The sequence below is a fragment of the Gadus chalcogrammus genome, chromosome 16, assembly GCF_026213295.1.
Source record: "Gadus chalcogrammus isolate NIFS_2021 chromosome 16, NIFS_Gcha_1.0, whole genome shotgun sequence".
NCBI classification, from domain to species: domain Eukaryota; kingdom Metazoa; phylum Chordata; class Actinopteri; order Gadiformes; family Gadidae; genus Gadus; species Gadus chalcogrammus.
In genome coordinates this window covers 5,655,249-5,678,659 of record NC_079427.1, presented here as the reverse complement: position 1 = coordinate 5,678,659, position 23,411 = coordinate 5,655,249, and the positions used below count along the sequence as shown (strand labels likewise).

At 47.0% G+C, this 23,411-nt stretch overlaps 1 protein-coding gene across 1 annotated transcript in view; it reads left to right on the top strand.

The window, feature by feature from the left end:
• Positions 1–23,411, top strand: part of cntn5 (contactin 5) — an 89,765-nt gene that overhangs the window by 45,428 nt on the left and 20,926 nt on the right. Inside the window, exons 10-16 of the mRNA XM_056610358.1 lie at positions 3,255–3,402; positions 9,110–9,237; positions 10,778–10,965; positions 13,331–13,460; positions 15,143–15,301; positions 18,176–18,325; positions 20,151–20,221. Coding sequence (XP_056466333.1) covers positions 3,255–3,402; positions 9,110–9,237; positions 10,778–10,965; positions 13,331–13,460; positions 15,143–15,301; positions 18,176–18,325; positions 20,151–20,221 — 974 coding nt within the window. The remainder of the gene's footprint in view (positions 1–3,254; positions 3,403–9,109; positions 9,238–10,777; positions 10,966–13,330; positions 13,461–15,142; positions 15,302–18,175; positions 18,326–20,150; positions 20,222–23,411) is intronic.

The following is a 23,411-nucleotide window of genomic DNA, read 5'->3' as shown; positions in this document are numbered from 1 at the left end:
AAACGGCGTTAATGGGACCTGATGATCGTGCTTCACGCAGTCCCGATTTCAACTCCAGATTTAAACCCGCTGTCTAGGTTTTACTGTTTCCTCAGGAAGGAAGGACACTCCTCGTTCACCGTGCAAACTTCCACGTGATACAACTGAGAGTTGGTCCACGTTGTGCCTTGACAGGTTAACAAGGTGTGAGTAGCACCTCAGCAGTACAGTCTGTCCACCCGCTGTCTACGGAAAGTACTTACTGTCCTCTGGCGGTTCGAAATTAATGACGAACTGTGAATTTACGTGGGGAAATCCTTGAGGTTAAAACGCCGTTCACAACATTTTGATCGCCAAAACATTTCTCGATTTACTGTGGATGCTAGTAGGCTTATAGTAGCTTATTTTTTGAATAAAATATGTTTACCATCGCTAAGGCTCGACTTAACTTCACTTCAATGAGAGAAGCGGTTGAGACGGACTCTTTATTTATAATACGTGTATATATTTTTTAGCATTTTTATCACACTTCCTTGAGAGGTGAGAAGAGGGTTCGACTCCCTGCCAGAAGCTGCTGGCTTCGGTCCCCATTGTCCACTGTCAACCTGTAGGCATACTTGAGCCCTCATCCCTCCTGTAGCATTAGCATGTAGCGTTAGCACCCTTAGCGGAGCAGTCGAGAAATAGCCTTAGTCCCTCCTGTATGATTAGAATGTAGCATTAGCACCGTTAGCGGAGAATTAGCCTTAGTCCCTTTCTGTAGCATTAGAATGTAGCATAAGCACCGTTAGCGGAGTAGTAGCCTTAGTCCCTCGTGTAACATAAACTCTGTGAGTGCACGGAAGGCAGCCCTAGTCTCCTCCCGTTGCATTAGCATGTAGCATGTTTCACCATTGGCGGTCGGAAGCAGGGAGGGAATAAGAGCATGCTGATGAGCATCCTTGAGCCCCCTTGTCCCTCCTGTAGCATCAGTATGTAGCATTAGCGCCGTTAGCGAGGAGGTAGCCTTAGCCCCTCCTGCGGCATTAGCGCTGTGACTGCACGGGAGGCAGCCCTCGTCCCCTTCCTGTAGTTTTAGCGTGTAGCAAAAAAAAAAAAAATTTTGCCCCACCAGTGGAGGTCGGGCCCGTCAGGGAAGTAATCAGAGCAGTGCTAATTGAGGTTAATCTAAGGCGAACATGAGGCGGGTGAGTCTGCGGCCCCGCCTGGGACAACAGTCAGGCTGGTGATATCTGGTCGCTGTGATGAACGCTCCACTAACAGCAGGCTCCCCCCCCTCCCCCCTACCCCCTACCCCCAGGCCTCCTCTCTTCTTCCCACTGACCTGGCTCCCCTTTGAGTTGTCCACAAGCAAACACTATCAGCACAGATCACACAGCTAATACCACCCCGCACGCGAGCGAGCACTCAAAGCTATGACGGGCTGCCAGTGCTCGCCACCCCACCCTCCCACCTCTTCCCCACCCCATTCTCCACCCCACCCTCTCTACGGCTGCGGTCTGGCCTCAGAAGTGGTGCCTCTCGTCTGGGGACAGGCAGGAGAGGCAATAAGGGGGCCGCTCTGTCACTGCGCTGCAGGCAGGGGCTTACTATTCTGATTAAAACAAACACACACTGGTGGCTGTGCGGTACCGCGGGGACGTTTGTGCGTCTGGGGGGGGGGGGGGGGGGCAGTCGCTTTGCTCAGAGGCACGCGGGTCACTGGGAGGAGGGTTTCAGCCCGTAGTAACACGCAGTTGTCATTGTGGGTAATGTCACCTACACAGCGTCAGTCATGATTTGAATAACCCCTTGTGACAGGGTCTCAGAGCCAAGGGAGGGCCTCCATGTCAGCCCGGCTGCAGCAGCTGTACTGCAGAGAGCCGCGCAGAGCGTATTCTGCCAGCGAAACGGATGTATCAGAGGGTTTTATTGCCGCGCAACCTGCGGCCGTGTCAGCCCGGATTAGAAGTTATACACAACGGAAAAGTAATCCTCCCTCGTGAACGTGTATATCGTAGCATTTTCGAACGCTTGTTAGCGTAACGACTGCCTCGTCTGAAACACCATTGAGGGCTTTTTCTCTGGAAAGTCACACTTTCGTTACCGACGTGATGAACGAAATGTAGGTAGGTTGGCGTTTTTCACGGCCGACTACTTAAGACACAGAAGAAAATGTGTGTGGATATGTATGTGGTTTTATTTCAAACAAGGCGACATATGCTAGCACTTTAATCATGGGCAACACCATTCCTTTCAGTAATCATTAGCATACAGAACCAACCACTCTTGCTTAATTTGGTAAAACGAATAGTTTAGGAAGAAAGATGCCGTTAAAACAAGGCACTGGGTTTCACACCTCCTTTGTTTTTATGAAAGATCATGTAATTACAGGCAAGCCAATTAATCTGCCAATGGTGGTTGAGTCATTAAACGTGTCACTATCCTCCCTGTGGCGCTTGTTAATAATAATTATTTTCCACCAGATCAACCAGTTGAAGTGGCTTTCCCTTCCCTGCAAACCACTAACATGCAGCAGGAGCCCTGCAGAGACATAAATCTCAGTAGCGAATGCCAGCGTGGCCTGTTAGCGACCTTCAAGGACATCTGGCACTTCCTGGGCTGCAGCAGCGACGTCAGCCTCCGCCGTGACCTTTTAGCTCCTCTGTCACATCCACTGTTTTCATTTTATTCATACAGTGTTGTTCGGCGCGGCCTCTAAAGGTTGCTAATGCCCCCCCTCTTGGTGAGGCACTTTGGTGGTGATTGGCCCTGGGTCTCTAAGTGCCACAGCTGATTTGATCTGGTTTGTTTTTTAAATCGGCGGAGGGGCATAAGAGCACAGCCATGGCCTGAGTTCGTGAATTTTGTGTGGTTATGCGCTTCTGCTATGTAACGCGCATTGTGATGCGGAACCAATTCATAGTTTGAATAGTTTCAAGGGCACACTCGTAGGTCAAGGGTCGTGCGTGGAGGAAGAGCGGGGTGGTAGGCGCGGTCGCCAGATGGAGGTACGCCAAACACATCTGGCCGCGGAGAGCAGGTTGTTGACACCGGTGTCACAGATACACCCTGTTAACCATCCCTCCGGTGTTTACAACCGTGTTTGGCGCGGAAGAACAAAGATATTTCCATAATTAGTGAATAAAATATGAACGCTGGCTTATTCATGCGGTCATGTGGTTACGAGGGAGCAAGTGCCCGAACGGCAGGATAGAAATGAAGTCGTTAAAAAATGTTTTAGAGTTTGTTTTAAAGGGCGTACTAAAGCGAATTTATGGCTTTTTGTCTCCCAGCGTCGCCGCCTGTTTTCATCCCCAACCCCGTGCGGGTCATCGCCACCCTCGGTAAGGACGTGTCCCTCGCCTGCAAGCCCCGGGCCTCGCCCAAGCCCCGGGTCACCTGGAGGAGAGCGGACAGCCGACGGCTGCAGCAGAGCAACCGGTACCTCCTCCCCCCTGAATACCCTGCGTCTCCCTCCCCCTCAGATCCAGCATTCCTACTGTGTTTTGGTACAACGTTCAGGGGGGGAGACGGCGCAGAGCCTGGGCCGGAAAAACCAAAGACCCAAAGAGGTGGGGTTAGGACTTGTTTTCTTGTTTCATTACGGAGATATGCTACCAATGAGAAGTTGATTCTCATTCGGCACTCCGCGCAATTATATTTCTACAGGGACCAGTCAACATGGCGTTGATGTTAAACCTTTAAAGACACGATTTCGTCTGTAGGACCGGGAAGACGTGTGTGTTTGCTGATAACCAATCACACGCTTGCGGATCCCAGCCTCCAGTGTCATGATTGGTAAATAAATATGAAGTGAATGAATCCCCCCGTGGGCGTGTTTGCTACCAGAGCTAACATCATTAAGCTAAGGTAGTTTGGAAAACGACAATCATAGACTCCGCTCCAGTGTAGGGAATGTGGACAAGATAGATGGTTGGTAAATCACAGCAGGGAAGGTAATGGTTTTCTTACATTGATAAACAGGCTTATTTGTCGATACCTGGAGTCCTATATTGGTCTATCTTGGCAATAAGGATGACTAGCAACTGTGATTAATTGCTGTAAATATTGGGTGTCTATTAGGATATTTCCTTCTATTATCATTACCATTATCATTTTGACAGGTGTTGTACAGGGTTTGGAAGTCACATTGAAAATGTATCATACAAATTTAACCCAAGTGAAACAATCAATCAAACTTCAATCAGCCAATCAAATATTCTTTTCTTTTCATGCAAAAATGCAGCACAATGAAGGTCAAGATACTGAATCAACGCCATGCATTTCAGAGGACCTGTCAATAAACCTTCTCAAGTCATTCTGCAAAAACGATACAGAGTGAACAATGACCGCCAAGGAAACTGAGGCTCATTTCGCCGGATAGATTCGGGGATATTGTTCAGCTTCCCACTAACGAGAGAAGGTTCATTACCCCAGTGGAATAAAGACATGAAACTACGCCCGCACATGAAACAGTTTCAGTAATGAAACCAGCAATGTAAGATATATAGGCTTCCTTGCTACTATTCATGCATTAAAGTCTGGAAAGCAGAGTTTCCACCGTGCCATCGAGCCGTCGAGCCGTCACAAACGTGGACCTCCGCACGAGAATAATCCAGCGTCCCTTCCCCGGCATCGGGTGTGACAACTCGTACACTTTGACGCATCATCCGTTTTTTTGCGGGGCGGGAAACAACTCAATGCGCCGCCACCCACCCCCCCGTTGGGGTGCTAGCCTCGCCCCGTGACATCAATCAAGCCGAGCGCAGGAGCCAAGTTCACCCGTCAGCACCCGGGCCTCCCGGGCGCCGCGGGCCGAGCCAAGGTGGCTGGACCTTGGCAGCCCCGCCGAGCCCCGCCCCGCTGAGCCCGGGCTCCGGAGCGCTCTCTCTCTCTCTTCGCAAGGGCAGGACGCTGGTAATCCAATCACGCAGTCTCCCTCACAGCCCCCCCCTCCCCCCCCCCCCCCCCCCCCCAGCTCTCCCCCCCCTGGTACACACGCCTACAGCCAGCCACAGCAGTCCGCTCGCTCACTGGCAGACGGACGGACGGACGGACGGACGGACGGACACCGAGGTTCATTACAATGTGGTTGAAATACATTACATCTGCTTTTACATTGAGTGATTTATTTAGCTGCTTTTATCCCGAGCGTCGTTCAGGCGAGGCGTAGAATGATCAAAGCAGCTCGATCGATATGGGAGGAGGAACTATTGAAAATTCAAGTGCTGCATGAATCCACCTTTGTAAAAAATGAAGCAGTAGTGCAGTGGAGAGGGAGGGCGTAAGTGGCGAGTCCCTGAAAGAATCAGAGACACAATGTTTTTACATTTTTATTATTGATGCCACTGGAGTGCATAGTTGGAGTTAGTTTATTAAAGCAAAGTTGGTGTGCGCTAAATCAAAGGCCCATTTTTTCGAAACTGCCAACACAGAGATTGCTGTGTGTGTTTTCTCAGCAGCTGGGGGGAGAGATAGTGCAAGAGATGGATGGAGGACACGTGGTGATCCTTTAAGGTGAAAGGGGCCGATGAACGCCCAGAGATTGGATCTCTGTGTATCTGATACACTGTGGGAGACATTCGTCAAACCCTGGTTCTTCTCTGTGGTGTCACATCAGACCTACGATTTTGCCGAATCGTACCGTTACGTCTCACTTTGGATAAAGTTTTATCTTAAAAGATAAACCTCGGGACCATTTTTTCAATACAGGTTATGTTTGTTCGAGATTACAGTTCTTGTATTTTACGTTCAACTTGCATTTCTCTTGTTACTATTTTCTTTGTTTAATATCGTGGTAGTTAAGGGGCAGCGTCTTTGATTCGTAGGTAAAATAGGGCACTTTAGGAATGTTAAAAAAACATTCCTTCCATTTTGTATTGAATGTAGGGCTTTTTGTAATACTCAACAATATCACATAATGGAGCAGTTACTGGATGTGGAAACACCACACAAGTTTGCCTGCAGCAGACTTTTCACCAGACACATACATATTCTCGATTGAAGGTGAAGTGTTGTCCTTAGAATAACTCACTTTATATTTTTTCAATGCTTTATTTGGTCATCTTCTAGAACTTTTTTCCTCTGCTCTGAAAATAGAAGAAGGAATTCAGTTAAAGTCTTAATATTGCGTTAGCTTGTATTGTTTGCTTCCATGGCCGGTTCCCATGTATTTGCTAGTCTGCACTCTGCACTGTCTTTAAGAAGGCCAGTGATTTCCATTCTGACCTTGTGGATGTCGAGTCTTAGCCAGGCTGATCAGGGCTAAGACCGACGGTGGTGGGGGACGGTGGGGGGGGGGGTCGGTCGTCCATTGTCAGGTCTCAAATCCTGGAAGCATTTTCCCGACCTTATCCATGGAGCTGCGGTGCTTTTCGCCACTTGCAGAGACGGCGTCAGAATCTGGAAGGAGCAGGTCGCGGGATCGACGCGGCGCCGCCTTTATCTGGCACTGGCAGCTGTGCTGATTTAACGAAGGGCCTGTAATTAACATGGATTTCCTCTAATGTTTCGGGGGCCTTTGTCTTTTCAACAGAAAGTATTAATCCCATTAGTTTCTGCTTTACGTTGCCCACACCAATACCAACGGTTGAATTTGTCAATACAATAAAACCATTAAGACTTCAGTCGCCCCCTGTTGTTAGCATTCCCTGTTCCTTCCCTCCGCCGTCGTTCCATCATTCGGCTATACCGCTGTGGCCTCCTCATATTTATCGAGTTAGACTCGTCTGGCCCGGGCTAATTTGCATGTGTTGTGTGCCGGCGCTCCCTGGAAGGTGTCCTCTCTGCGGCAGCGTCCTTGTCCTATGCAGATTCTCTCCTTAATTTGAGGAACGTCGCGTGGCGACGGGTGGCGGAATTTTTGTCACACCTTGCCGAGTCTACCTCCGCAAATGTCGATCACCCCCTAGCCGTAATAACCAATGGGGCTCAGCACGGTAAATACGGACGCCGACACAGTGGGAATGAAATGAACGGACGAAAGAAACAAACTTTTGTGTTGTTCCTATTGTTTGGTTTGGGCAGAAATTGCTTTTTTTTTCTTTTTTAAAGATTAGATCGGGAATATTCCAACCAAACAGAGTGGCTATAAATATTTAATTTGGCTGGCAATTCAATTCAATTAAACGTGTCCGCATAAGCCACTAGAAACACAACAAGATCTGGCATCAAAATGATCACGATCCAAAGACATCTTCTCCTAGAAATCGGGTCCAGTTTTTTTCCACTAACAACAAAACCTCCATTTGATTCTGCCTCTGCTAGCCACAGACTAGAAGGTAACCTGAACATGAGATCACCATGAAATCCAATATAGCATAAGAAGATATATATATGTATATACTGTATATATATCCACATTATAATGCCATTGTTATACAGATCTTTCTAACATATAGGCAACGTAAATGTGCTGATTTATCAGAAAATGATACAGAGAAATTATCTAAATAGATAATACATTAGATTATTCGAAATAATTGATGCATGCTTTATTAAGTGCAATGCAAATACAACAATTGAACTAAGGCAAAATTGGTATCCGACTAGTGCTGGTCTCTGTTGGGCCATACACTGATGGATTGGCCTGAAATGCGCTCTGACTGATCAGCGGGGTGCCCAGTGAGCTCATACTGTCCTAATCCTTCAATTACAAGCTGAATATTCATCTAAATGTCACAGGCTCACCACAAGCACGCTGGAGCAAATTTGGTATTTCGAATAATACTTGGCCCCATATGAAACCAATTTCCAGAGTTGGTGCATCCAATTAGGTATTTTTAAAGTTATTAATGTGGAAATCGAAAGAAAATGCCTTTGACTCATTCCGCGTTTTGCCATAGCAGTAGGAGTTATCTTCCTATTTTGATTTTCTAGTTTTGTTTTGGAAATCTTCAGAATGGAAAGTGAGAACCACCCAGGCACCCGGAGATAACTTAATCCCTTGCCCGTGGCCAGAAGTGTTGGTAATTGGACAGAAATGTGGAGTTTGTCCACAACATTTTGCAAGCCGAGATAATGAATGTAATTGGCAAACTTGAAGAAAGTGTAGCGTAGTGTTTTTGGCCTCAGAATAGTTTAATTGCAGGACAACTTTCAAAGATTAATCGTTGCACCACTGCTTTGCAGGCAGAGCAAGAAGTGTGCTTTTTCGGGCTGTTTTTTCATTGCCGTGTTTTTATTTTCTTTGTTGTTGCCTTTGTTTGCTTCCTCCGCAAATAGACTGCACCGGGCCGAACCGAAACCAGGCACGTACCAATCGTGTAACCACGGCCATTTGGGTGGAGCGATTGGCTGGTCAATCGCAATCATTAGAAGCCTCTGTTTGTGTCGAACACAATCATTGTTTTAAATGCCCTGACCTTGTTGAGTACAACACCAGTTCCCATTAGAGAACACGAGAAGGAAGAGAAAGAATCCAAATAAAAAAATAACTCCCCAATAGAAACAAAATGAAGCTTAAGCGCCTTAAAACCTAATGACATCCTAATGAGCCTTTATGGGGTGTTTCTGTAAGTGACTTCCTTATCCCCGTGCCACCAATCCATATTTAAAATGAATTAATTTAGTCTTCTATCTTAATTGAACTCTCTTTCCCCTCCCCTTTCCGCCTTATCGTTACCCTTAGCACCTGTGTTTTAATCCAATTTGAGATAGCGTTGCTCGATGCTATCGGGAAATCACTTTCATTAATGGGCTTAAATTGGTGATGGATTTTGTGGAGTTTAGCATTGCTTTTGTCATCTCTCCCTGCTAGTTTAAATTGATGGAGCTTTACCCGGCTCAGCTAAAGACTGCTGTTGACTTTCTATTTAAAAGACGTCTGAGCCTTTTCTAGCTCTTAAACAACTTTGTGCATCCCATGCCTTTTAGCGTCCTTCAAAACCCTCCGGGCGGCACAGACTTCAAATGTACTTTTCCACTCCCCGGTGGAATCAGCATCTTTTCCTCCGGAATCGGATCCCTCTCCTCTTATGGCGCAGCGACGTCCCGAGGACGGGGGGGGGAATGTTGAAGTGGCGCTGCTGTGCGGCAGGCATCCCCAAATATTTAACCAGTGCGCCTGAGCCTCAGAGTCCCCAGCCGGTCAGGCGTGAATCTCCTCCCCAAACCGTCATCGAACCGCGTCCGTCTCTCCCCCCTGCAGGATCATGCTGCTGCGGGACAACACGCTGAGGATCGTGAACTCCAGCCGCGCTGACGAGGGCCACTACGTGTGCCTGGCGGTGAACACCTTCGGCTCGGCCGAGATGACGGCCATGCTCTGGGTGAAAGGTAAGCAAGGCCCACAGGGGGCTTCATTTCCTGCCAAATTAGCGCCAGCCAACCACGGGTTAACAGCACCCAACTGTGGCTGTCTCTCCCCACCCCCCACCCCCTATCCCCACCCTGCCGGGAGCGAGGGCACCGGAGACCGTACCCTGTGCTTGGTGATCCGTGAAGCAGCTATCACATCCCAGATTCATCATAGAACGACTCCCATAGCGGCCGCCTGTCTCCGGGTAGCCACACTGCGGAGGATAGTCCAGTGCTCGGGTGACATGTTAGGGTCCTGGGGTTTCAGCTGGTGGGTTTCTAGGCAGCAGCCCCTGCAACATGATTGGTCGGATACAAACTGAGGCGAAGGGGAGTGAAACACCCAGATTAGGGCTGTCTATCAGATCAGACATTGAATATTGATTTCGACTGATTTGTAGGACAACCAAGACAGAGGTGGGGAGTGATAATGTCGTGACTTAGCTAAATTCTCATTCCAAAGATTCCTGGTTTGAACCGCGCAGTTCAGACGCCCTGAAGCGTGCCTTTGGGCATCCTTGAGGAAGTTCCACTACCTGCTCTGAATGAAATATCTACAACTCACAGTAAGGCGCTTTGGTTAAAGCACATCACTATGGCTACCCTGCTTTGGTTCCCCAGGTGATTAGTGGCTCTCTATTTTATTGAAGCTACAGCGGCAGTGGCTGTTTGTCCATACCCAGTGTGAATTAATAATTGTATATTATACAGTGGCTACAGTGGGTGCTAGTTATAATCTAACACACGGATCATATTGTATCTCACAGTGGATATGATCGCGGTTATATTAAATGAATGTTATATTCGTATTACATTATACTGTGGCTCCACTGGCGGGGGTCTCTCCTGGGACGAAAGGGCAGTAGTGGTAGTGGTCTACCCCAGGTGATGGAGCTCTCTCCTGGACTGACAGGGCCGTAGTGGTAGTGGTCTACCCCAGGTGATGGAGCTCTCTCCTGGACTGACAGGGCCGTAGTGGTTGTGGTCTACCCCAGGTGATGGAGCTCTCTCCTGGACTGACGGGGCAGTAGTGGTAGTGGTCTACCCCAGGTGATGGAGCTCTCTCCTGGGACAAAAGGGCAGGAGTGGTAGTGGTCTACCCCAGGTGATGGAGCTCTCTCCTGGACTAACAGGGCAGTAGTGGTAGTGGTCTACCCCAGGTGATGGAGCTCTCTCCTGAACTGACGGGGCAGTAGTGGTAGTGGTCAACCCCAGGTGATGGCGCTCTCTCCTGGACTGACGGGGCAGTAGTGGTAGTGGTCTACCCCAGGTGATGGAGCTCTCTCCTGGACTGACGGGGCAGTAGTGGTAGTGGTCTACCCCAGGTGATGGAGCTCTCTCCTGGACTAACAGGGCAGTAGTGTTAATGGTCCCCAACAGCTTGACAGGGGTGTCTCCTGGTCTGACAGGGCAGTAGTGGTAGTGGTCCCCCCCCCAGCTTGTGGGGGTCTTTCCTGCCCCCCCCCCAGCTGGAGGTGCTCTCTCCTGGGATGACAGGGCAGTAGCTCTGTGTCTCCAGAGCCCATGCGCGTGGACCTGAGCCCCGGGCGGCTGGAGGTGACGGTGGGGGAGAGCGTGGTGCTGAGCTGCAAGGCGACCCACGACACGTCGCTGGACGTCGGCTTCCAGTGGTCCTTCAATCAGCGGCCAATCAACTTCCAGAAGGACGGCGGCCACTTGGAGTACATCCAGACCGTCAGAGCACAGGTAACGAGCAGGGCTGCGTCCGCCAAAGGGTCTCTCATGCCCCTGTCTGTTGTTCTGTCTGTACGTCCGTGTGTGTGTATCTATGCAAAATGTGCATTTATTTGACCTCAACCTTTATTTATTCCTTATTGTACTATTCAGACATGTATGGTGATTAAATCACCGTTTTCAATTAGTGGTCAGAGTAGAAGTCAGAGCAGGGGTCGCGGACAAACGATAAATCCCCTATCTGTCTAATTACCGATTTGAAGTGCGAGTCGTGTTGGAGAGACGGGGTGAATCCCCTGAAAGGTCATCCAGCTGGGGCTGTCACGGTGATAAAGGACCTGCCACCAGCCCACGATCATGTCTATCAGCGGCTGTAGGAGCGTTGCCGATGCAGGCCCCTACACATGTTAGGACTGCTCCCAGATGGCCTCTGGAATGGCAGTGGTGTACAACAGGTCTGCCAGCTTAGTCCTGGGCAAGGCTTCGCACTTCATGGCTCCAGGCTTATTTACATTCCTGACCTCACTGCCAAGAGATTGAATTAAAGGAGCACTTTTTTAAAGAGAGGAAAATAAACCAGTGGGGACACATATCCAATAAGTGGATAGATAGTCTTTGGATTTATTTGAGCGTTTACTTGTTCTTTGAGGACAAAGGCAACCTGTGTCTCTGCCGTAATGGCATGCTAAAATATATTCATTTGTTTAAAATGGTTGACTGGCTAATACGAGATTGGCTTGGTGGTGGGGGAAGGGTTAGCATAAAGGTTTGACTAACAGAGCGCCCACGTCTTCCTCTGCATTTTCTGTAAGCCGATATTTACCTGTGTAGGTCCCAGATGCCGTGGTGCATCTGCCTCGTCTCCGATTGGCTGATCTTCCAACAAGAAATGAGTAAACGATCTGACAGACGTTCCATAGGGGACGCGCATTCATGTGTGACTTTCTCGGTAAATGAATCACATTGTGGTGCAACAGGTGACTTTGAGAATGACTGTCGCTGCTGCTTCCTTTGAATACGGATCCCTCTTAAGAGAAGATAAGAGGATGATTTATTTATCCCCGACGGGATATTCCGATGTTACAGCAAAAAGGACAGAACAGCAGTAGAAAAGAAAAGTGTATGTTTATGTAACAAAAGTGTAACAAATACCACTAAAAATACGCAATGCACGTATTAATACACAATGTATGAGTCGTAGAAATGTAAAAGAAAAGGTCTTAACAGGCAGTTGAGACAGTTGAGGTAGACATTCTTAACGGTATATGCTGCTTTATTGAAAGTAAACATAATGGACCAAGAGGCGGTATTTACATATGGGCATGATATTGAAGTGGTTAGGGTGCTTTACAGTAGGCTTGGGGTTCGACCCCCACAAAGTCTAGGTGCGGGCGTCCCTGAGCAAGAGGCCTAACCCCTACCTGCTCCTTAAGGATAAAAGTCCATGTAACTTGCTCTGTGAACAAAAGTGTCAGCTAAATGAATAATAGTAAGTATTTAAAATAGAAAAACGGTTAGGATTTGCCTCCCAAGGCAAGATACCTCGAAGAGATCGTTTTTTACCGAGATCATTAATATGATAATGGTAATCACTAGGGAACACCAGGAACCTTTTATAGAGGCATCTTAAGAGAGCAGGCTATACGTTAATGATGGCTGAACCTCCAGCCATCAATTCTGAAGCCTTCAAGTGCAGCCCAAGGCTGTTTTTCTACAAACAAAGTATGATACTTAATAAATAGCGCAGGGGGGGGAATACAATTTGTATGTAATATTCATTGAGTGTCGTATATGATTTCAGTTTTGCGCTAATATCCAATATCAGTTAATAATAGTTCTGTTACAACCCCCCGCCTCCGTAAAATCCAGAACACAAACTTTAGCCTCAACTCATCCATATTCATTGACCCAACGAACGAAAGGGTTGACATTCGGAGGGGCACGGTATGTTTAAATCTAACCCTGGAAGTAAAGGCTACAGCCATTCCTAACGAATGGTGAACATTCGGAGGATCACATTGAAGATACATCTCATGCATAGCTCCAGCCGCAGCGGCAGCGGCCGGGTCCTCTGGAGAGAGGGTATTTTCCTTGACAGTCCGCTGTGGGCTCGACAGCATCGTGACTGATGTCTGTCTTGTATTTTTAATCAGGCGCCGTCCTAAACAGCTGTCGGCAGACCTTGAATTATTCCCCGTCCCGCCTCGGGCGTCTCTCATCTGAACAGATATAACAGTGGCAGCCACGCACCTTGTTTTTACCCTGGCTCCGTGTAGACAGCCTCTGACACACTCCCACACGCTCACACTCACACGCTCACAAACACAGAGCCGTCCAACCCTGCCACTCTTACAGGTGTTCTGTATGCTCTTTGCAGCAGTCTTCTACAGTGGACTTGATGATCAGGAGCATCCTCCTGAAGCATGCTGGGAAATCGGATGACGGGCCCACACTCAGCGCGACGTCGTCTGTTCGCGAGGCTGGAACTCTGGTCGTGGTAGGCGGAGGTCCTCTCTCTCTCTCTCTATCTCTCTCTCTCCTCCTCTGGTCTCTTCTCTCTCTCTCCTCCTCTGGTCTCTCTCTCTCTTCTACTTCTCTCTCTCTCTTCTCTCTCTCTCTCTCTCTCTCTCTCTCTCTCTCTATTTACCTATATATATTTAAGTTAATATTTATTAATCTGGATCAAAGTTGGACTTCAAGACACACAAGGGGAATGTTTGGACCTTAGAATAGATTGTTAACATATTTTATTTTAAGAAATGAGCTGGTTTAGCTGCCATCTGTAGTCAACTCTTAATTACTACTGCTGTATCTATATATATTTATTTATTTGTGCTGTTGCGCCCACCTCATGAACAAAGCAGCATCTTTCACCTGAAAGGCGCCTTTTAGAAAACACCAGAACATTCTCATTAAATTGGTTCATTGGTTTGAATAAGAAATAACGAGGAAAATCATTTCGGGTTTTTCATCAAATCGACTACAATTGAATATGAAGAACACTGAAGGATCTTTATTAACATCGGTCCTGCGACGTGAACGGAGCTTCCACTGGACACTTGATGTGTGGACCAGGCACACTGCTTTCCCCCTGATCCCGGGCAGCTGCCACAGACTTTACTTACAGCTGCTCCCCCTCAAGTCCTCAGACGACCACTGCCCTGGCAGATTTCACGTGTGACTGAAGGCTGGGGGTAAACACATGTTTGGCTGAGTTAAAACAGAGCAGGGTTGCTCACCACGCCTCTCCTCCACAGCCCAGCTGGCTCGCCGCTGCCTCCAGGGAAAGCCAAATAAATAAATGTGTGCATAAATAAGGCAATGGATAAATAAGGCATTTTATATTCCTTATTCAGCAGGAAACGTCTGACGGTTGCCCCACCCCGATGTGGGTTCGGTGGAGTCCCTCTCTGTGTTCTAACTCAGCTTGACCGGTGGAATTTCCTGCTTGCAGCCATGTCGATTTTCGAATGCACAGGAGTGCGCAGTGGTTTCACTACACTGCAGCCGAAAGCTACTCTGTTTGATTCCCGATGTTCGCAGCCCAACGTGTAGCCATCGTAGAGCGAGATGAATCACACCGACCAGCTCATTAATGACCTGTGTCTGTGTGTGTTTCTGTGTCCTATCTTCTCCACGCGTTTGTGTCTGTGTGTCTCTTCTTTCCTCTATCTGTATGCGGCCTCTCTCCTCTATTCGTCTGTGTCTTCCCTCTCCTGTGTGTGTGTGTTTTTCCTCATGCCTTTATCTGTGTGTGTCTGTGTGTCCTCTCTCCTACGTGTGTGTGTCTCCTCTGTGTGTGTTTTTGTGTCCTCTCTCCTATGTGTGTGTGTCCTCTCTCATCTATGTGTATGTGTGTGTGTGTGTGTGTGTGTCCTCTCTCCTATGTGTGTGTGTGTGTCCTCTCTCATCTATGTGGATGTGTGTGTGTGTGTGTGTGTCCTCTCTCCTATGTGTGTGTGTGTGTCCTCTCTCATCTATGTGGATGTGTGTGTGTGTGTCCTCTCTCATCTATGTGTGTGTTTGTCCGTCTGTGTATGTCCTCGCTCCATTATGTGGGTGTGTGTCTCCTCTCTCCTCTATGTGTGTGTGTGTGTGTGTGTGTGTGTGTGTGTGTGTGTGTGTGTGTGTGTGTGTGTGTGTGTGTGTGTGTGTGTGTGTGTGTGTGTGTGTCCTCTCTCTCCTGCAGGGCCTCCCGGACCCCCCGGGGTGGTGATTGTGGAGGAGATCACCGACAGCACAGCCACCCTCTCGTGGAGCCGTGGGCTGGACAACCACAGCCCCATTAGCACCTACAACCTCCAGGCCCGGAGCCCATTCTCCCTGGGCTGGCAGACCGTCAGAACAGGTACACCCCCCCCCCCCCCCCCAGTCTGCTTATCAAGCTCTGGGAGTACACTGATATCAGCGGCTGGTGCCGCTGGTGCATGTTATTGTATTAAAGGTGTGGTTTGGTCCTTTAAAATGCAATTATGCTGGAAAATAGCCTTGAGCTAATCATCCGATTTCTCCGGTTGGATATTTTTAGTTTTTTTTTACCTGCATATATAATGCATTTTATAATTGTGCCTTATTTTTCACTTTTTTTATTAACTTTTTATACACATTTTTGCCATGTTTAACTTTTTTGGAATTTATATTCAGCACTGTGTTACAATAAATAGATGGCCCTGCCATAAGAATGTCACTCTACCAAGGGGCGATGTTATACTGCATCAGAAGATGGACGTTCTTTTGTGAATTTAAAGGTCTATTAAACATTGAAATACAAAAGTTGTGAAGTACTTATTAAAACTGTTAATCAAGCATGTTCATTTCAGAGTTGAGTCTTTAGTTTAGCTTCATTTACCTTTTCTTTTGGCTTGGGATACTGGGATGCTTTCATTTTCGCTGAAAATAGATAATCTATGTCTGACGAAAACTGTACAATATTATGGTTCGGAGGGAAATCATTAAAAGTGAACGTTGAAGGAATGACGGTTGCTAAGCAGAGGGCAATCCATCCTGATGGACTAAGCTAAAAATATTAGCCGGGTTTATGATGCGGTATTAATCCATCGGCACGGATTGATAAATCATACTTAGCAAACACTCTTTTCACACGGAGGAGTCTGTTAAACAATATTTAATTTGATAAAGGACAATTAAGCCTCCTGTGATGCATTGCAAGTGGTGAACTTGTAAAGATTAGCATACTGCGGATGGGCTTTTTTCCGCTCGGCTCCTATCAGCGCTTGTTTAAAGAGCAGCGTGGCACCGCTGTGTCTCGAATGATAAGGACCGGCTTTCCACTCGCATACATTTGTTGTGCTCTCGTCGTGGATATGTTTTCCTTTCAAACGATTGTCTTCGGTCGCTAAGGCTAATGTTGACGGAACTTCATTACAGAAGGCCCGGGGTTAGCGGATTAGCCGACACCTGCTTGAACCGCTGTGCGTGTAGCACTCGTAGCCCATAGCACGGAGCACGGCACAGCAACTATCTTTCTTGTTTGAAAAGGAAAAAAAATTCATCCCGGCAATTTCAATGGAAGAGGGAGAGGCAGATGGCTCCTTAGTTCGCTGCCGCATTTGTTTGGTTAGCTCGTGGCTCCCGGATCAAAATAAACACCAAGGAAATAACATTTGTAGTCAGCTATACAGGCCAGCCCGCGCCAGCAATTTTCTAAAAGCGCTGTAATGGCTTGAAGAAAATAGCATCTAATGACTTCATATTATAGAATAAAGTGGTGTAATAGCTACATTTGATAACAGGCCAACACAATATACAGAGCTGCCACGTTTCAAGAAGAGTTTGGAGTAAGATTACGTGTTTGGGGAGGAGGGACCGACAATTTTGCCAAACGAGGTGAATTTTCACCCCACACAATAATTATTGCAATTTCCAGCTATTTTATAATTCATTAGTGCAAATGTTAAAGATTGAAATATTGGGTTAAACAAGACAAATTCAGACAAATACAATAATTGTTTATTTGTTCTTTATTTATGCAAATACAAATGGCTATGAACTTCAACCTCAGTATAGTCTTCAGGAACAGGGGCCCCCATTAATAGGGCATGGGCTTAAGGAATGATTCAAATCAGCCTTTTTCAGCATGTGTGTGCGTGTGCGTGTGTGTGTGTGTTTACGTGTGTGTGTGTGTGGGTGGGGGATGATTGACCACTTCGTTGACCACTCACTTTTAAAGGTACACCTATAGGCGACTGCTCCACTAAAAGCTTTCTGCTCTCTCCCTTTTCTACTATTCCCTGCTCTGCCTCTTCCACTATCTTCTCTATTGCCTCCTCCACGGCCTCCTCCACTGTCTTCTCTACACTCTTCTTTACTGTTTCCTTCACTTGTCTTCTCCACCGCAACCTCCCCTGTCTTCTCCACTGCCTCATTCCCTGTCTTTTCCACTGGCCTCCTCAACTGCCAATCAGATTGCTCGAAAAACCCGAGCCAATCAGATCGCTCCAAAAACCCCAGTCGGTCCGTTCCCTCGAGAACCCCATCTGGTCCGATACTAGTGTGTGTTTTGAATTGGAAATAGAAGGTGCTGCGTGAAAGTGTGTGAAGAGGGTCATTTACGTGAGTCACGCTCAAGGCGAGAGAGTTGGCGCTCTGTGTACCGTTAACGATAAAAACATGTTTCCCTTTGCCTCTCAGAAAAGTATCACATTGCGCAAAAAACACTAACATTGTATAAAAAGTATGAATTCATCGATGTGTGTAATTTGCTCCTGGCCGTTCATTAATGCGTTCCCTTCAAACCCATTTTTAACATGACAAGAATGCTAGCATTGGCCTACGTTAAAAACACCTACATTTAAACAGACCAGCTTAAATGAAGCCAACACCTCAGGTATTAATATTCATTAACCAGGTCATGGTTCTCCTGTCTGTATTGATCCACGTTGCCAGGCTGATTTAGAAAGCGTTCATTCATAGCTAGCATGTCATTCAGTTACCATTGTGTCAGAGTTGATTTGTGGCCTCTTGAAAGATTGACTGCCACTGAGACTCTGCATCTTCAACATTGTTAGGCATAGTGTGTTTGTTATATTTATATTATTAATTAATACAAACTTATATACATGAACATGAACACCAAGAACCTTCCAAACCCCATTCTCCCATATCCAACATGACAAGAACTCAGCATCAGTAAGTTTTAAGTATTCTGATGATTGAAGAGTGTAACCAGCATGAATCCTGTTGGTTTCCCCTCCTCCCCAAGACCCCGAGCCCGTTACGGGCACCATGGAGTCTGCCATGGCCGTGGACCTGAACCCCTGGGTGGAGTACGAGTTCAGGGTGGTGGCGAGCAACGCCATCGGCACGGGGGACCCCAGCGCCCCCTCCAGGGGAGTGCGCACCAAAGAAGCAGGTAAATTTAGGGAGGGTTGGTGGGTAGTCTGTAGGGGGACTGGGCATTCTATGGGGGGCTAGATAGCCTTTAGGGCAGGGGTCTCAAACTCATCTTACCTGGGGGCCGCTGGAGGTAGAGTCTGGGTCAGGCTGGGCCACATCAAGTATTCCACATAAAAAAGTAGCACAACTGACTCAACCGAAGTTAATGATCGGGCTATAATTAGATCATGTTGGCTATATAATCGCTTACAACAGGGGACATTTCATAGTGATTGGTGGAAATCTGAACATTTTAGCGTCCTTTGGATTTTGTCGGGACTCAGGACACGCAACTCAGAATTGGGACTGTCCCGGCAAAACCGGGACATCTGGTGACCGTATCACAAGTGATAAAAAAGCGTGGCAAGCGACTTTGATGTCAAGTAGGGGGCCACAAAAATATCATCCCGTGGGCCTCAATTGGCCCCCGGGCCGCGAGTTTGAGACCCCTGCTTTAGGGGGATGGGTTTTCCAGGGGGGCTTGGTAGTTTAATGCTTAGGATGTTTAGTGTCCCGAAGCCAAAAGGTTCTGGGTTCGAAACCCAACGTCCACAGTTTGTCAGTGGGCACCCCTGAGCAACCCCTTAGCCGCTGCTTGATGATCTTTTAACGACCTCACTGTAAGGCAATTGGATAACAGGGTCTGCTAAATCAGTGAAATAGTGGCAGGAAGGAACGCCCTGCAGCTGGAAACGTGCGTTAATAAGATATATACATCGGATAAAACAGAAGATAGTACTCGGGGTAATGAAATACTTATCACCCTATTGATTGTGTGGAATCAATAGGGTGAATAAGTGTTTCCCCTCGAGGGGAAATGATGCGCGTGTCGCCGAGATAAACCGCAGGAAAGAAAAATCATTGTAAATATGGAATACATGCATACATTAAAACGATAACGCATACACCGGCACGAGCATTCCCTCGGGCGTTTGCATGCGTTATTATGTTAAGCACCTCTGACTCCCGTTACCTCTGGAGGCATGTCAACAGAACACATCCCCGCTGATCGGCAGGGATGCAGCTACACACTATACACACAGTAGTTGTGTTGAGGAGGGCTGGGAGTCGGGGTGGGGGGGGTGTGTGTGTTCCCTTCACGCCCCACCACGTGAGCCCCGCTCTATCCCCTGTTCCATTGTTAACCTAGCTGCATTTAAAGTTTGCACGATAATCGGCTTACGCGAATTTAGCCGCGGCGAGGCCCCGGAGTCAGCGGCCCGAGCGCCATGCACGCTGTTCACCACGCGCTGCGGACTGCGGCTCCCGGGGTCCAGGGTGTTTTCCCCCCCCGCCGCCGTACCTCCATACCACCGTACACTGTTCGCCGTGCCATGCAGACGGAGGCTCCCTGGGTCCAGGGTGTTTTCCCCCCCGCCGCCGTACCTCCATACCACCGTACACTGTTCGCCGTGCCCTGCAGACGGAGGCTCCCTGGGTCCAGGGTGTCTCCGCTGCCACAGACCCCACCGCCCACTGGTTTCTCATCCATAAAAACATAATAATTACAAAGGTCAGGGGTGGCCTGGAAGAGGCTTATTTAATTCTTCCTATCTCCTCTGCGTAATTAACTCGCTAATCGCTGTATCTCGTCACGGATATGGTAATCAATCCTGGAAGGCGCCAACAAGGCTCTGGTTCTAGGTCGTTTTTGATCACGCCTGGGTTTTACGGGCTAATATTCTATTTTGTTTTGACGTTGTAAATCGGAGAGGTTATTAATTGGATTTGTCACCGCAGCGGGTGACGATGCGGAGATACGCTCTAATTGTGTTGCCTGTGTTTTTTGTCTTTGACTCTAGTCCCGGCGGTGGCGCCGGCTAACGTGAGCGGAGGAAACGGGCGCAGGCACGAACTGGTCATCTCCTGGGAGGTACGACACTCACCGGGCTTCACTCAAGATGGCTTACTGTGTTGCTCCTAATGCGCTCACTCTAAAGTAACTCAGTTGCTCTGAAGATGCAACATTACCCTAAATATATGATGTTACGGTTAATATAGTCGGTTACTGTGTGGATATGACGTTGCTGTAAAGATACTCTGTTACTGTGAATATACTCACTTACTCTAAAGATCTACTCAGAAGATCTAACATTACTCTAAAGATTCGATGTGAATGTGAGGTTACTCAGTTGCTCTCAGGATACGACGTGACAGTAAAGTTCCCTAGTAACTCAAAAGATATAACAATACTCTAAAGATACTAGCAGTGTACTAGCGGATAGCGCAGTTGGTGCTGCTATTTTGGCAGCACCAACAAAGTAGCAAAAGTAGGCTATATCCCAGCCTTCCGAAACAAAATCTCGTTTTAGGGTAAATGATAACATTGGTTATTATTATTTGTGAAAGAACAGCTGATACAGCGGTAATAAGTTGTATTTAAATCAATGCATCTGCAAAAACCATACAGCAAACACATATTTTCTTGACACAGACATCGTGTACATGCTCATAACTTCTAGGATTGATGAGTATTTGATTGTGAGAAAACATTGTTTACCGCTAGTGAGTGTTAAAAAGAATGAATGAATGCAGGTGCACGTGTGTGCATCCATCTGTTTAAACAAACGCAAACTAAACACGTGACGCATAATACAGTCCATTGCAATGAACATTAACGGGGGGACACATGAATCTTAGGAACACACGTCTAAAACGATAATGTTTACAATTATGATAAGAAACTATGTGTGTTCATGTATTGACGGCATATCATTAAATAGACCCACAGTTCCGGCCACAAGTTTTCTTTGCCGCAATTTACATGACGACTCAGTATTTCGGAAGTTGTAGAATCAAAAACGCTGTTCCATGTGGGAATTAGGGCCTATTATTTGGCGATAAACTGAATATAAAAAACAAGGGTCATTTATCCGCCGGTATAATAGCAACAGCGGCAGAGCCCCACCCATAAAGCTACTTCTGTTTTGCGCTTCTCACTTTCAGACCGTTAAAATAGGGCCCACGATGTGATTGTTAAGTTACTCATTTACTCTGAACAGTGTAATCAGTAACTGATCAGTTACTATGAAGTCTAAGTTACTGTAAAGTTACTCTGTCACTATAAAGTCTTGGTGTCGGCAGAGATACTAAGTTACTGTGAAGATACTACTACGATATATATAATGATACTCTTTTACTCTAAAGATTGAGGGTGCTGCAGTTATGATAAATGCATTAATATTTTTGGAGATAAACAGTCTATAAAATAAGGCTGATCTTTGCTTTAAAATGATCTAATTTCCTTTTGGAACAATGTGTTCTCTGGGTCTCTGATGCGTCACCTCAGTACGTATCCCGGCTCAAACGCGAGGCGTAACGGTGGTTTAGGTACTTCTCGAAATAGTACGTCTGGTTTGTTTAATAATTGCCCTAGAGCCAAAAAAGAAAAAACCCACAGTGGAAGCCTTGTGGGCTGTAGTGTTTTGTTTCTTTTGCCGATGGGGATAAATCTCGTGCTGAGAGGTTTCCAAAGTGTTCTGCTTCTCATTTGCACTTGGGGCCCTCACCGCATACTGCCAGTGTGTCCGTGTGATAGAGTTCAAGTGCCTTGCTCTATTACCCGTATACGTGGCTGTGGTTCAGTCCACAATAAATTGCCTTCTGATGAGAGACAAACTTGCGAGTGCGTTGTGCGTTGGAACTGCTTCACAGCGGCATCAGTGTCCCCGTCTGTTGTCTTGCGAAACGGTTCTACAGCTGGTGTGAGATGTGGTTGGCCGTTCAAATGTACACAACTATGATTGTGGCTCTGCATTTAATATGACGTCATTGCGTCGACTTTCTCTCAGCACCCCCTGCTCTGACTGACTTCCCCCCGTCTCGGTATGCTGTAAAGATATTCAATTATTGTGAAGATACTTACTCTTAAGATACTCAACCCACCACTTTCACTAATTTACGAGCGAGTGTTGATGAATGTGCCAACATGCCCCTCGGAGCACCTGTCACACCGTGTTTTTTCAGTGGATCCAGGGTGTGAAGACACTCAGTATAACACTTATCCTGAAGACACTCAGAACTCTGCCAAGGGAAGTTATTTGTTGTTCAAAGCAACCTTTTATTAATGGGAGGTTTTTTTAATCATCACGTGTTGAACTTCTAGTTTAAAATGCATAAACATGTCCTTAATAGGCTATTTGTGTATCATGGAAAGTGCTTTTTCTACCTCTTAGAACGTACCAATGCTAGAATTAACACAGTGGGCAGCACTCAAGCTGTGGTTGACATGCTTTGAAATTACCAGGCGTCAACACACTCTTCACCATCATGGCTCCAAGCTTCTGCCGTTCTTGCGTGAATCGTTCCCGACCATGTGTTATGCTGAACTTTTACATTGATCAGAAAAAAAAAATGAAAAATCACTTCATATATTACTCAGCCGCAAAGTAAGTAAGTTTCCTATTTTATGGCAGTGGAAATATATTAGATTTCCTTTTAATCAACTCTGCTGACTGAAGCTCGATAAATCTCTGTACTTTTTGTTCGTTGCGATGCATCATCCGATGACAGAGCAAACATTTAATATCGCGCTAATTGCTGTACACTGCTGTCTTATTGGATCTGGTGTTCACAAGCTATTATTGGTGTCTGTGTAGGACCGGGGAGAAAGAGAGAGAGAGAGAGAGAGAGAGAGAGAGAGAGAGAGAGAGAGAGAGAGAGAGAGAGAGAGAGAGAGAGAGAGAGAGAGAGAGAGAGAGAGAGAGAGAGAGAGAGAGAGAGAGAGAGAGAGAGAGAGAGAGAGAGAGAGAGAGAGAGAGAGAGAGAGAGATACAGAGAGAGAGGGTGGGAGGCGAGGGGGCGGGCGAGGGGTAGGAAGTGGTGGAGCTCGGTGTGTTCGTTTTGGATTTAATATAGGCATTATGCATGTGTTCCAATCTGTAAGGATATTAGCATATTGCAGATATTCCAAAGAGGTCACGGCCCTGTGCTCTTCTCCCTGTGCCAGGAGGGATTTAACACATTTGGACCATCAGACAGTCAGCCTAAATATCTCTGTGGTCCTGGTTCATCAGTTCACCTAGGAGATGGGGGGGGGGGTGGACGCTGAATTTAGGAGGCTG